The sequence below is a fragment of the Poromitra crassiceps genome (genome assembly GCF_964638095.1).
Source record: "Poromitra crassiceps genome assembly, chromosome: 6".
Lineage (NCBI taxonomy): Eukaryota > Metazoa > Chordata > Actinopteri > Beryciformes > Melamphaidae > Poromitra > Poromitra crassiceps.
In genome coordinates this window covers 9,217,422-9,233,697 of record NC_139627.1, presented here as the reverse complement: position 1 = coordinate 9,233,697, position 16,276 = coordinate 9,217,422, and the positions used below count along the sequence as shown (strand labels likewise).

The following is a 16,276-nucleotide window of genomic DNA, read 5'->3' as shown; positions in this document are numbered from 1 at the left end:
CCTGGCCCTGGCTGGCCTGCTGATACTGGCACCAGTGACAAAACACCGTCAATGTGCTTAATTGTAAATAACGTTATGCAATGCCTGCCGAGTCCGACTGCACCGACCACCGTTGTTGGCTCTCGTCAGTGACTCGGCCAGAAAAGACCGCTATTCGCTTCCTGTGTGAATTGTGAAACGATCGCAGTTACTTTGGTTATGTTCACTTCAAAGAAATGTATATATGCGGAAGCGGAGCGGGGCGCGGGTCTCATGTCTGCGGGGCGGGGTGGGTTGCGGTACTGATTGATCATATGAGCGGGTTCGCGGAGCGGGGTCGGTACTGCACGTTGCGGGGCCGGGCGGAACCGGGTCTTGAAAATCAGATCCACGCAGGACTCTGGCGTGCACATGGCCACGCACCGATGCATTCTGGTTCGAACATGTTGTGATCGCAACTGGAGCGGGACTGAGCGGGTGATCGGTGCCGCTCCAACTTTCACTCCGGTACCGCTCTGGTCCCTGCCGCTCAAGCCAAAATCCCCCCCTCACATGCTCTGTCACCCCGGCACCACCATGTATTCAGGCTCCATTCACTTTCGGAAGACTTTGCCTTCAACAAAGCTGAGTGGAAGCAGGTTGCCAGTCTTTGCCGTGATGAGCTTGTGTGGCTAATGTGTTAGCATAGCTGTAGCATCAGGCCCTGCTGTCCTTGCAGGTTAACACAGTGGTTCCCGTTAGGGATGCACCGATCGATCGGCACGTGACCGGAAATGGCCGATTTTCACGTGATCGGCCTCGATCGGTGATCTGTTCCGGTCACTCTAAATAGCCGATTCTGTGAGCCGATTTTCACATGACGTACCAACCAAACTTCGGACTGTGTGTAAACTCCGCCTGATATTCAGACTGAAGATCGTTACTGTAACTCATAAACTAATTTCCCCTCTACTCAAGAGGACTGGTCTGGAGCCAGTCTATAAACTCCTTGTCCATGGATCATTTTGATGTTCTGTTGCACCTGTTTTCTTTTGGAAAAGTAAATGCATGATAGCTGTGGGATATAGGCTATTGGATTTAATTTAATTTTTGTATTCATTGTATTTGCACAAAAAAGCTCTGTCCAGTAGCCTAACCTGGAACACTTTTATTTTGAGATGTGTTTGAGTGAGAAGGTCCTACTTCATGCAAATGATAAGAATTGTTTATTTGTTTATTTGGATCCCCATTAGATGTAAGAATTGTTCTATGAATCTTAATTTTTAAACAAAGTTACAAAAACGTTTGTGTAAGCTGTCAATTGTTGTTTTTAGAAAAAAAAATCGGAATCGGAATCGGCAATCGGTGCATCCCTAGTTCCCGTACGTAGGGTCGCGATCCTGAAGTGGGGTCGCCTGGAATTCAAATAGGGTCGCCTGAAATAATTTTTTTTACCAAAGAAGATTAGGGTCAGTTGCGATTTTTTTTTTTTTTAGTTTAAAGTGATAATCTCTAAGATTTCAGTGTTGTTCTCTTGCGTGACACCTATGGTGGTGGGGGGTAATTGCAGGTGAGATCCAAACAGTCTAATGTCACATATGGCTCAATTCCACCACATTTTACAGCCCTGCACAGCCCGTCACCACTCGGCTCTACTTGCTTCAACCCGATGGACGTTCTGCTTCGACCGCCCTTCATCTGCCCCCGCCCACACCTGGTCGTCACAGCGACCGCATATCTGCCCTCCACCCATGTTCTGAAATAGGCTATAACATAACGTTACAATTAAATCCATACACAGAACTTTTAAACTGTTTATGAAATACTGGTGCCTCTAAATGACCTACAGTGTGTGTGTGTGTGTGTGTGTGTGTGTGAGAGAGAGAGAGAGCAGTGCTGGCATGATGACCACAGTCCTTGATCCTGGCCTGAGCAGCCAGCTCATAGCATCACAGCATGTTGGGCGGGTGTTACAGTGTACATGGGCAAAAGTGACAATCGACCAGGAGAATGGATATCACTTTGTTGTTAGTCAAAACTCACAAGCGCTGCACGAGGGATGGGCGCGAGGGACGGGGTTTGCGCTAGAGTGAAGCCTCTACCCCCGCGGCCTCTCACCAGGCAAAACCGCGGCTTCATCAAGCGCCTGCGGCCTAGCGGAGCCGACGCAGCACTAACTACACAAGCGCTTCAGAGCAGCGGACTTTTGGACAATTGAAACCACCGCGCCGATTTTATTTCACCAGAGGCGAAGGCAGCAAAACAAAAGACTGATGGAAAAGCATAATAGAAGAGAAGAGAAGGTAAGTAAACTGCTATGCAGCGCTGCATTGACAGTCAGTAGGATAGAGTAAACACGATTCTGCCTGACCAATCAGTCGTCTACAATGTTTTCACGTCACCGTATGAACCCGGGTTGGCAGAATAGAACCCCGACGAGGCAGGTACTAAAAGTAGCACGACTCAGCCCCAAATCAAACCGAGCTGGGCCGGTTTATACCGGTGGGATGAGACCAAAAGTCGAGTCGAGCGGAGCGGTACTAGCTGCGGTGGGATTGGGCCATTAATGTCACTCTATACGGCAAACTTTAGCTTCATCCAAAGGGACATACGCCTCAATCAACATTGTGAGTGACTTTTTTTTAGATGAAAATCTTTTAGATTATAACTTTAAAGTCCCTGGAAACCAAAATCCACAGAAACCTTCTAACTATGTTATTTAGGGTCTTATGTGAGTAATTGGGTGCCTCAGAAAGTAGGAGACATTAGTTTCAACCCAAACCCCCAAAAATCGCTTTAAATAATAAAGGGTTGGATTTCCACTTCCGCACTGAAGAGAGCAGTGCCCGACGTGCTCAAATGAAAAATCGTATCACGTCATAAGCTCGGTCCGTTCTATAAAACCTTTGTACACGCGCGCAACCCGCTCATTCTGCCTCCATCTCTCTTACAGAGTTCTAGTGGTCCCACACCTTTTTGCAGCTAGCTAACTACACATTGCGTCAACACAAAGGCTGGCTGCGGAGAGCCTCTAAACTCGTTGGTCCAAAACGTTGCTATTTTACAATTGTCTGTGTGAGACTGTTGCCTAAAGTCTAAAGACAGACATGGCAGCTCTCTGTCTCTCTCCCCCTCTCTCACACGCGCGTACGCTACCGTCGCCTATCAAAATCCAGACATGTCGAGAGAGAGAGAGAGAGAGAGAGAGAGAGAGAGAGAATGTGGAGTGGCAGACTAAGACATCACGGTGTGAGTGTGTGTGTGTGTGTGAGTGTGTGTGTGTGTGTGTGTGTGTGTGTGTGTGTGTGTGTGTGTGTGTGTGTGTGTGTGTGTGTGCGTCTGTGCGCTCCGCTCCTCCTCCTCTTTGTCTCACTCTGCTGTGTAAAATTAAGCGACACACAATTGGGGCCTGTGACTACTGCACAAGTAGCACAAGTGTGACAGCCCAGTCGCAGGTTGAGAGGAACGAGGCTGTGTCCTCTTCATCTGGATTACATGTGGGCTCTGGTGGCTCAAACATACATGTAAGGTTGGACAACACCGACTGAGCTTGCATCATCCATTACTTGTGTGGCAGGGTGACCTATACCTATGGGTCCCGCCCAATAATCTCCACACACCAGGTGTTTCCGGCTACCTCAATTGGCCTGCCCCTTAATTGGCCAGCCCCTATAAATAGCCTGCCTAATAGAGCGTAGGCTAAGGCTGGCTTCTCTCTCTGGTGTCTTCCCCTCCAAACCTCCATTGGAGTAAGGTATGTAGTGAGAATTATGTCTGATTGATGCACATTGCATGTCTCCTTGTGTTTATGGAGTTTGTTTCATTCCTTAGACAGGCTACTGTATCTGTCCTGGGTCTGGGTAGCAGGAGCTGTTCATATGCCAATGCTAACTGCTGTGGTGAGTCTAGTAATTGGCTAAAAGTATGTCACATGTCATTCTGCTTGTCTGTGGCTAATTGTGCCTTTTCTTTTTATACAGAACATAAGCTGCTGTTCTAGCTGTTCTGCCCTTCTACTGCTGTATAAGTGTACCGTAATTTAGTAAAAGATTGAATTGTTGTTTTAACTGTCCAGAACTAATATTTCCCTCTTTGTGCCCCGCATAGGCCTGGCCACTGGAGTGGGTGGGGATTAGACTGGTGTGAGCTACGGGCCCTCCCTACCTGCCTCTTCCTTTCATATTGCATGCGTGTGAGTGTGCCTTTGCAGTGTGTCTTGTTTAAGCACCTTATGCACCAAGCACTTTAATTGTGTGTGTGTGTGTGATATTGTACACGCTTGGTGTGGTAGGTACTTTTACTCTTAAGCTTTCTCATATTTTACCCTTAACCCAGTCAATCCCTCTCACTTCAGTTCCAGTGCCCTTTGCTTTTACCCTTCCCCCTTAATAGCTTGGACATTTTAAAGGTGCATTTCCCTGTTTTTGCAATTTAGCTGTTTTTAGCACTGTTTGAATAAATCTTAATAATTTGGCAATTTGCAATTAGTCTGAGCTTTTTCTAATAAATAATATACTTTTATACCTGGAAACCACGTCTCTGCTCCTCTCATTGGTCTTTCACCATTGTAAACGAATCTGTATGGTTTATCTGTGGGCATTAAAGCCCTGGTATTTCCTTGGGTGAAACTCCCTAGGTGGCGTTGTCAGTTATTTAGACCTGGTCACATTTGGCGTTGGTCGGCAGGACTTTGGAAATCAGACTTATTGTAAAGCAGAGACGTGTTCTTCAAGGTTTTTTTATTCTGGACAGTTGCTTTTTTTTTCTTGTTTCATTGTCAACCATATTAGTTTGAGAAGGGCAGGGCGGCAGTTTGCAGAGCATCAAGACGTCCTGGGCGTGGAGCAGCAAGAGCCCTTGGCAGTAACAAAAGTGCATTGTTCCCCATCCCCACTGTTGAACTGACTGTCTTTTAGAAATGGATGCAGCTGAACTACAGGACTTGAGAGACTCTGTGACAAAACTGCGAGCTGAGAATGAGCGGCTTACGCGGGAGCGTGCCAAAGCAACAGGCTCCAGAACTGCGTCACCTGGAACTCAATCTGGTCCTTCGGCCCGCTGGACTTCCACGCATGCTGCACCCTCAGAGCGTATGGTATATATCCCTAGGGAACGCAAGTGCCCAATGTTCCGGGGTAATATTGGGATGGGGGTAACAGAATGGGTTGAGGAGGTACGCGCTAGCATGCGTGCCAGGCATTTACCACCCATGGACCAAGCATATTTCATCTATGACCACTTGGAAGGTGAGGCCAAGGATGAAATTAGGTATAGGTCCAGGGCAGAGAGGGAAGACCCAGAACACATTTTGGACATTATTCAGGAGCTCTATGGCTGCTCCCAGTCTTATGTGGCCCTGCTGGCAGAATTTTTCTCCAGAAAACTGCTTTGGGGAGAGTCACTGCAGGAATATTCACATGCACTGTTCTGCTTAATGGAGAAGATAGTAAAGTGTGCCCCTGATGTGCTCAATTCTGCAGTCCTACTGCGAGACCAGTTTGTAGAAAATGTTAATGACTCTGCTCTTTGTAGGGTGTTGAAGCAGTTCGTCCGCAGTAACCCTGAATCAACACTGCTGGATGCCCGCAGGGAAGCCATTGCCTGGGAGCGAGAAGGTAGACCTAGGAGTTATTCGGTCCCTTCCATATGTGCACTACAGGAGTCTAGGGTGCCAAGTGGGTCCACTAGTGGTATGCTTAGTTGCTCCCCAGAATTGGCAGAGTTGAAAGAAATGTTGAGGGGACAGCAGGAGCAAATTGGTAAGCTTTGTGAAAGCCTTAACAGTCTGCAAAATCCTTCTAGGAGGCCAAGACCTTCACGTGACGGTCCCCTAATTTGTAGACGTTGCCAGCAACCGGGTCACTTTTCAAGTAACTGTGAGAATGACCGAGTCATCCCCTTGGCCCAGCCCGTGCAGTATAGCCACCCACAAGGAGGTGCCCACCCACATCGAGGGAACCAGACATTTTCAAGAAAACTAATACCCTCTTATGCGCAGAGCCACACATTAGGAGGCGGCATCAATGGCTCCATGCCGCTAAACCAAGCCCGTCCTGGACTACCTCGGAGCCGCCGGCAGAGGAAAAGGGATGCGGGGAGAGGACGGAGAAGACGCTGTGCGTGGTGGGAACACAGACGAGCGGACAAGTCCCAGCGTGAGTGCTGCGCTCGAGCCCAATTCTCCCAGCCTCTGATCCATGCATCACTGGGCCACCTGCCTGCTGCCAGGCCGAACCAGAGAATAAGGCCTGTGGAGGGTCGGAGACGGGAAGTCACAGAGGAGGATGAAGACAACCAAGGCCTCTGGGTGATCGTACCTCCACCCTCAGACATCCAGGCACACCTGCCCACACCAGCACCTGCGAGCCCTCTGGCAGATGCTGAACCGGCTACTGTTGCATCAAGTGCACCAAGGAGGACTTCCCGGCCAACTGTGGAGAAACATCCTAACACTCATCTGCCACAACCACCAAGGTCAGGCACGGTTGGGGTTTTGCATTCCCAGGTACCCGGCTTGAGCAGTTTTCTTTCAATTTTTAGGCCATGGGATTAGATTTTTCTTATCGTCGGGACGCCGATAAATAGTGGGGGGGTAGATTGTGGCAGGGTGACCTATACCTATGGGTCCCGCCCACTAATCTCCACACACCAGGTGTTTCCGGCTACCTCAATTGGCCTGCCCCTTAATTGGCCAGCCCCTATAAATAGCCTGCCTAATAGAGTGTAGGCTAAGGCTGGCTTCTCTCTCTGGTGTCTTCCCCTCCAAACCTCCATTGGAGTAAGGTATGTAGTGAGAATTATGTCTGATTGATGCACATTGCATGTCTCCTTGTGTTTATGGAGTTTGTTTCATTCCTTAGACAGGCTACTGTATCTGTCCTGGGTCTGGGTAGCAGGAGCTGTTCATATGCCAATGCTAACTGCTGTGGTGAGTCTAGTAATTGGCTAAAAGTATGTCACATGTCATTCTGCTTGTCTGTGGCTAATTGTGCCTTTTCTTTTTATACAGAACCTAAGCTGCTGTTCTAGCTGTTCTGCCCTTCTACTGCTGTATAAGTGTACCGTAATTTAGTAAAAGATTGAATTGTTGTTTTAACTGTCCAGAACTAATATTTCCCTCTTTGTGCCCCGCATAGGCCTGGCCACTGGAGTGGGTGGGGATTAGACTGGTGTGAGCTACGGGCCCTCCCTACCTGCCTCTTCCTTTCATATTGCATGCGTGTGAGTGTGCCTTTGCAGTGTGTCTTGTTTAAGCACCTTATGCACCAAGCACTTTAATTGTGTGTGTGTGTGTGATATTGTACACGCTTGGTGTGGTAGGTACTTTTACTCTTAAGCTTTCTCATATTTTACCCTTAACCCAGTCAATCCCTCTCACTTCAGTTCCAGTGCCCTTTGCTTTTACCCTTCCCCCTTAATAGCTTGGACATTTTAAAGGTGCATTTCCCTGTTTTTGCAATTTAGCTGTTTTTAGCACTGTTTGAATAAATCTTAATAATTTGGCAATTTGCAATTAGTCTGAGCTTTTTCTAATAAATAATATACTTTTATACCTGGAAACCACGTCTCTGCTCCTCTCATTGGTCTTTCACCATTGTAAACGAATCTGTATGGTTTATCTGTGGGCATTAAAGCCCTGGTATTTCCTTGGGTGAAACTCCCTAGGTGGCGTTGTCAGTTATTTAGACCTGGTCACACTTGCAAGTCGTAGTTCCTCTCTGGCCCCCACCACCCCCTCCCCTCCTCCTCTCTGGCCCCCACCACCCCCTCCCCTCCTCCTCTCTGGCCCCCACCACCCCCTCTCCCCCTCCCCTCCTCCTCTCTGGCCCCCACCACCCCCTCTCCCCCTCCCCTCCTCCTCTCTGGCCCCCTCCCCCCCCTCCCCTCCTCCTCTCGCAGCTTGAGTATTGTGGACACGCCCACACCATCCGCGGCAGATGTAGGCTGAGACATTCTAATGGATTGTCATGACTTTTCTCTCGACTGTCAAACCTCAATTTAAATACTTTGCGATGTTCATCATCATCCAAATTTGGCTGGTGGCTTATTAACATAGGTTCCTGTGGTGTGATTAACTCATCAAAATGCTTAATTTTGATTCATTATTTTTGGTTTCCAGGGACTTTAAATCAGGATTCTGAGAATAAGGAATTCGAAGTTGCTGTCAGAATTTTGAGAAAAAAGTCTGAATTCTCAGATTAAAGTCAGAATTCTGCGGGGGGGAAAATAAGCATAATAATGTGACATCACAGACGATGTCACTGATGATATGATCGGTACCAGAATTTGAAATGTCTCGGGGTCCCTAGATTCTTGTGACGTCAAAGTAGGGTCACAAGCCAAAAAAGTTTGGGAACCCGTGGGTTAAAGGAACACTCTGCCCATTTTCAGCCAGCTTTGTATCATTAGAACATCAGTAGTATATCAGAAAACTAAACGGTTTTGAAGTCTGTCATTTAATTTGACAGTTATTGAGTGTTAAAGTGTGGACCAGTGACATCACTGGTCCACACTAACTCAAATTAATAACTCATTAACTCAAATCAACTCTCAATAACTGTCAAACTAGATGAATGATGAATAGTTTGACAGTTATTGAGAGTTGATGTGAGTTAATGAGTTAAAGTGAGTTAAAGTGTGGACCAGTGATGTCACTGGTCCACACTTTAACACTTAATAACTGTCAAATTAAATGACAGACTTCAAAACCGTTTACAGTTTTCTGATATACTACTGATGTTCTAATGATACAAAGCTGGTTGAAAATGGACGGAGTGTTCCTTTAAGATCTACATGCATTCCTGTGCTGAATGTAGGTACGCATTGCCCTATGAGTGGCAGTTTATTCTGACACAGCATACAACATACATACAGCGTACATACAGCGTACAACCTGTTTTTAATTCACGACATCAAAATACTGCCAAACAACACTGCTTTTACCACGTGTCATCTCTGTGCGACCGCTGCATTGACTACAGCCACTCCACTGTCACGTTGTTGTTACATCCGTGCATTAGCGGGCAAAGGCTACCGTAGTGGCTGCATAAAGACGCAACAGTTACCAGCGTTGTACATTATTAATGTAATTATTAGTTTAACCGACTAGTGTTTTCTGCTGTTGGTTAGTCATTGGTTGCCATTTAAAAGATTGAAGGAATGTAAAATACCATGTTTTAGAAACGTAAAAGGCCGACACTTTGTGTCAAATTTATGTTGAGATTGTACGTATCCATGGATTGCAGAAATGTACAATGCCGATAGAGCTGCAACAATTAGTCGAATAAGTGGATTAATCAATTGGTCGATCGGCACAAAATTAATCTGCAACTATTTCTATAATCGCTTAATCGTTTCGACTGTTTAAATAAATAAATAAATAATCTCGGTCCAGCTTCTTAAAGTGTAACTAATCCGCCAGACACGTTTTTTTTTTAGCTTTTAACCAATATATTTGACTTTTGGGGTGGTGTGTGAAGATTTCTGGTCAAAATTTCCACATTTGAGACCAAACTGTTACCATTGTACCATTTGTATCATTTTCAGCCACATAAGTGCCCTCTATGGGTTCAAACCTGCTTTTTTTTTTGCCCTCAAAAATGCCCAAAATGTGGTACAACCTGACATCACGATGCACCAAAGACTATGGGATTTCAAGATAGTAACTCCCCTACTCCCCCTGTACCCTTTCCCGGCTCCTCCCAACTCCAAGCCTATAAAAGCTACTATAATCATAAATAGAAATAAAAGGAAGAAAATGGCATTGTGTTGCTGTAAATCATTCCCAACCTTGTTCATACTAAGGAGCCCTAGTTTAGTTCACATTGTGGCAATGGGCCCCCATATGATGAGATTTGGTCTCTCAGATGCAAATCTGTTTGTTTTTTTGTTTAGTTTTTTATGTAGACTAGATATGATTTTGTCCAGAATTCCATATATATTAGGTTAAGAGATAACAGAGAATCCTGGAATCCTCTCATCCTCTCAAGGACAACTGGTGGTCCCCGGACCCCACATTCAGAACCACTCAACCACTTAAATTGTGCAGAGAGCAATGGCAGAGAGAGAGAGGAGAGAGAGGTTGTGTTTGTACTGCGGCCCAGCTGCTCTGGTCGCGCGCTCGAGAGGAAAAAGCAGAGGGTGATTTTTACACGGCGCACTGCACCTTTGGACAAGAATCGCGAAAAACTGAAAAAGTGACTTCATAGCGTTCTAGAGGACAAGTTGGTGAACAATTTAACGTGTTTACCTCAATGCAGAAATCTTCCATTGTGATTACATTAGAGCAGGGGTGGGCAATTATTTTTCATGGGGGGCCACATGAGAAACCCAGATTGTTGCCGGGGGCCGAACAAATATTGTCATGCCGTAACCCATGGATGGGTAACTTTGATGATAGAGAGGGCCACAAAAAATGTCCTCGCTACCAGGTTTTGCTGAGGGCCGAACGGCGCCAGCGTGAAAAATTTGGTGCATTTGAAGCCACGTTTAGAGGAATAACTCATTTTAAATTAACACATTCACTGCCAGCCGTTTTTCAATACTGTAGTTAGCTTCTGCCAAGGTTTTTTTTTGAGGATTCTGGCTCATCTTTCAAGAGCCGAGGATTCTTTTCTGTTAGGATTTTGTGAACACACAATATCTCAAAAGAACTAATAGAATGTGTGCTTTCTCTGTCTAAAAGAGTTAGTTTGTAGAGTTAGTAGTTATGTAAGCATTAGCAGTTGAATACAGCATGGTTTCAGCGTCAGAAAATTTATTCTGAGATAAATGGCTTTTTGTGAAATTCGATAGAACAGTCACTAACCATTCATTTTTGGCATCAGTAAGACGTCAGACATCTAAACAATAGTTTTGAACAGTAATTTCCTCCATAACAGCAGGAAACACCCCTCTCCTTCAAACTCCTCCCTCCGTGTGTGTCTTCTTGGCTGCAGCGGGCGTGTCACAAGCTCGTTTCTGCTGCTGTAACCTCGCGTCACCAGGCTCACTGCTTTGCTGCTGCTCCTGTCTGCTGGCGGCCGCTGGGCAAGTCTGGATGGGCTCGCTCGTTTCTTGCGGTTTCGGTTGAGAGCTTTGATGAAGCTTTTGCGATTCTGGTCTTATTTATGCTGCGTGTTTCAAAGTGTGTTCCACCCGTAATCTATTATGCAAATTTGCAATCCCTCACCGCCAGCAATCAGCGCGAAAGCGAAAGCGTTTTCGCCAATCCATTCTACAGTATGAGAATGGTTTCCTCGCGCTTTCCCCTGCAGTTTTGGCTCTGCTTTTTCTAGTTTGGAGGGCACTGTCGCCACTTAGTGGGTCGGTGGAATGGGTTGTACACGTTCGGTAGCTCCAATAATTTTATAGGAGACGTGGGGGGCGTTGATCCACGTCCCACCGTCAAATTTTTTTTTTTTTTTTTTTTAAGACGAGATATCTCGTCATTGGCAGTCAACCGTTGGATTTTGTAAGACGAGATATCTCGTCATTGGCAGTGAACGTGTTAACAGTTGTGGTGTCATTATTCAGTCTTAACCACCAATATTTCATCATTTTCTCACTCACTCCTATGTCACCACCTGCTCTCAGGGCTTGAAAATAACTTTTTTGACCACCTGCCAATATGGCTGCTAGATTTTAAAGTTACCAGCCAATTAGAATTTCCACTAGCCAAAATGTTTTTCTTGAAATAAATCAGAATATGAGTGGGTTAATTTAAGCACAAGTATCAGTAAGTGGCCCGGGATGATCAAAGCCTGTGTTGAGGGTCACACGAACAAAAATGCAGTCTTCAAGCTAAATAAATCCAAAACCAATGAGTTAATTATTTAAATTTCTAATTCAATGTAGCCTTTTAGTCATAAAGATTATTGAAAGATATTCCATATTCCAGACTGAAATGCTATAACAGAAGTGGAGTATTGGCCAGAATGACATGAACATTTGGACAGGTATCTTGCATGTTGCGTTCAGGTGCACTGTGTAAAAAAAAATATATATATATTTTTTTTTTGCAATTCCATCGCGGGCCACACAGCGTGCCTTCTCGTGGGCCGCATCCGGCCCGCGGGCCGTAGTTTGCCCATGTATGCATTAGAGCGTGTTCAGAGCGGGGGGTTTGTCCCGCCTCGTATCGTGCTCTGCTGCGGCCGGCTAACGATATCCTCGCATCACCAGGCTCTTTTAACGATACTTACATGGTACTCAATGGCAGTAAAGTAGTTTGACATTGAATGACCAAATTGATATAACTTTCAACCATTTTGAGCAACACTGGTTTCCCTTCAGGCCACCAGCGTTGGCTAGTTGTTGATATTTATAAAGATTTTGTAGCGCTCATATAACGTTTTTCTTGATGCGGTGGGCAAACTGTCATGGCGTCATTTTCCGGTAAAAAATTTCACAAGTTTCCTGTCTGTGCACAGCCAAATAGTGAGACAAGAGGAGACGTCATTTCTTGGTTTTTCCCATAGGTTTTTTCAAATCAAGCAGCATGTTGTTTTGTCACATATCTGAGGGGGTAAGTCCCCCTTCAAATGTGAATATTTTCTGGTTTCTTTGTCCTCTGTGACAGTAAACTGATTATCTTTGGGTTGTGGACTGTTGAACAGAACAACAGAAGACATTTAAGGATGTCAGTTAGGGCTGCTCGATTATGGCAAAAACCATAATCACGATTATTTTGATTGATATTGAGATCACGATTATTTAACACGATTACTCATTAACATTGAGAACATCATGAATTTATTGAACATTGACACTGGCTTTTTTTTTAACATTGGATGTTGCAAAGATTTAGAAATCAAATTAAAACTAAAATAAATATACAGTATAGTAAGTAGGCCTACTATGTTGCAGTGAACTGCCACAACCAACTGCAACTATTAATCTACATTCAATATATTGGTAAACATCTGAACTAGTAGTCCTTAAACCTCACACTAGCCAAAATATTGTCGCAGAAAATGACATGTACACTATCTGTGATCACTCAGTGAAAACGGTATTTATTTACTGTTGTTTAATTAAGTGGAATGAAAACAGTCGGGACATGTTGCCGACAGCAAATTAGTGCTTTCATATTTCATCAAAACTAACCAAATGAGAACGTTATTGAGTAACGTTCGTTTACATTACATTAAATTACTCATTTCAGATGCTTTTATCCAAAGCGACTTACAATAACACGTTTAAGTTCATAATAGGCTACTGTTAATGTTTATCTGTGAGCTCTTCATCAGTAGGCTAAATTACAACCATCCTGCCTCGCTAAATTGTTGCTGTTTTTTTAAATTTGTATGCAGTGATGCAACATGTGGAAAACAAAAGCGTGAGTCATAAATATCAAAGGGTGTAATTTATCACGGAGAACACGTTACCGACGCAAAACAACACTGCGCCATGGTGCCAATATTGCCAGGTGTGCCAACTACCTACTTTACGGAGGACTTTACACCTAGTCAGAAATAGGTGTCAAATGTAAGTTCTAACTTAGCTGTTGAATATGCGGTCGCATTGTAAAGTGTCCTGAATCGATGACTGTGTTGCGGTGGCAGGAGTTACGGGGCTTTGTCTACTTGTTCGTTTATTGCTCGGTCAGAGACCACTTTGTGAGTGGATTTCAAGTGATTCAACAAATGAGTGGTGTTGCTTTGGGGTGCAGCCACGACCGCGTAACAAATCTTGCACACTGTCGTAGTTTGTTCCAAGTCTGACTCGGCGAAACCATAGTGTTTCCACACCACAGACGTTGTTTTACCTCTCTTCTCGACCCAGCGGCTGTCTTTCTGTGACTTCTGTCATCTTCTTCTTGTGCTACCAAGGAAATAAGCGGGGAGGAGGAACGTGCCGTGGCTCTCTGTTCACATGACAGTCATTCACAACTCGAGCTGAAACGAAGCGGTGTGTGTGTGTGTTTTGGGCTTTGGGGGAGGGGCCGAGCACAACGCTGCAAAGGAAAGGGTGCGCTCGTTTTACAACACAAGACAGGTTGATCACCTCGTATATATACACACACACACACACACACACACACACACACACACACACACACACACTCCTGAGCCATCTCCTGTGTCTGTCAGGTTGATCACCTCGTATATACACACACACACACACACACTCCTGAGCCATCTCCTGTGTCTATCAGGTTGATCACCTCATATGTATACACACACACACACACACACACACACACACACACACACACACACACACTCCTGAGCCATCTCCTGTGTCTGTCAGGTTGATCACCTCGTATAAACACACACACACACACACACACACACACACACTCCTGAGCCATCTCCTGTGTCTGTCAGGTTGATCACCTCGTATATACACACACACACACACACACACACACTCCTGAGCCATCTCCTGTGTCTGTCAGGTTGATCACCTCGTATGTATACACACACACACACACACACACACACACACACACACACACACACACACTCCTGAGCCATCTCCTGTGTCTGTCAGGTTGATCACCTCGTATAAACACACACACACACACACACACACACACACACACTCCTGAGCCATCTCCTGTGTCTGTCAGGTTGATCACCTCGTATATACACACACACACACACACACACACACACACACACACACTCCTGAGCCATCTCCTGTGTCTGTCAGGTTGATCACCTCGTATGTATACACACACACACACACACACACACACACACACACACACACACACACACACACACACACACACACACACACACACACACACACACACACACACACACACACACACACACACACTCCTGAGCCATCTCCTGTGTCTGTCAGGTTGATCACCTCGTATGTATACACACACACACACACACACTCCTGAGCCATCTCCTGTGTCTGTCAGGTTGATCACCTCGTATATACACACACACACACACACACACACACTCCTGAGCCATCTCCTGTGTCTGTCAGGTTGATCACCTCGTATATATACACACACACACACACACACACACACTGTGTCTGTCAGGTTGATCACCTCGTATATAGACACACACACACACACACACACACACATACACACACACACACTGTGTCTGTCAGGTTGATCACCTCGTATATAGACATCGTCGTCAGCCCGCATGAACCACTGGTATTTGTCCAGGTAGTGGTCGTGGATGTACTTCAGCATCATGAATGACTTCTTCTGTGGTGGGTACGAGTCATCCACGCCCGCCAGCGACACCACGGGCACGGGCACGGCCATGTGGATGCTACCTGTCACAGAACATCTTCCTATTACATGCGTCCATTATAGTTACTTATCAATCTGTAGGTACATATCAATCATTATAGTTACTTATCAATCTGTAGGTACATATCAATCATTATAGTTACTTATCAATCTGTAGGTACATATCAATCATTATAGTTACTTATCAATCTGTAGGTACATATCAATCATTATAGTTACTTATCAATCTGTAGGTACATATCAATCATTATAGTTACTTATCAATCTGTAGGTACATATCAATCATTATAGTTACTTATCAATCTGTAGGTACATATCAATCATTATAGTTACTTATCAATCTGTAGGTACATATCAATCATTATAGTTACTTATCAATCTGTAGGTACATATCAATCATTATAGTTACTTATCAATCTGTAGGTACATATCAATCATTATAGTTACTTATCAATCTGTAGGTACATATCAATCATTATAGTTACTTATCAATCTGTAGGTACATATCAATCATTATAGTTACTTATCAATCTGTAGGTACATATCAATCATTATAGTTACTTATCAATCTGTAGGTACATATCAATCAGACTCACACAATATAGTTCAGTGTTTTCCTCCTTAAAGCTTTCAGTTATTCATTTAAATACATACACACATAATATGTATTTCATGTACACACATCTCACACACACTCTCTTTTGTGTGTGTCTCTCTCTCTCTCTCTCTCTCTCTCTCTCTCTCTCTCTCTCTCTCTCTCTCTCTCTCTCTCTCTCTCTCTCTCTCTCTCTCTCTCTCTCTCTCTCTCTCTCTCTCTCTCTCTCTCTCTCTCTCGTGTTGAAGAGAAGCATCTTTGAAGAGGCTGACTGAGAGAGTCAGGGGGGGGGGGATCCTAACTAACCCCTATTTTTTTTTTTTTTTTTTTTTTTCTCTCGATTTTTTATCCCATTTTTATCCCCCGTTTTTTTTTTTTTATGTTTTCATATAAATTTAAATTTATATGGAAAAAACATTTTTTTTTTTGGGCGGGGGGGTTTGTTTTCTGCTGTATTGTACTGTACTGTGCCTCTGTATCAGCTTATACTATTATGTCAGCTCTCC

At 44.7% G+C, this 16,276-nt stretch overlaps 1 protein-coding gene across 1 annotated transcript in view; it reads right to left on the bottom strand.

Moving 5' to 3' along the window:
• Positions 1-16,276, bottom strand: part of LOC310778530 (chondroitin sulfate synthase 3-like) — a gene marked incomplete at both ends in the record, with an annotated part of 121,752 nt that overhangs the window by 91,873 nt on the left and 13,603 nt on the right. The window contains one exon of the mRNA XM_083638984.1: positions 15,034-15,198. Within this exon, the coding sequence (XP_083495110.1) occupies positions 15,034-15,198 (165 nt within the window). The remainder of the gene's footprint in view (positions 1-15,033; positions 15,199-16,276) is intronic.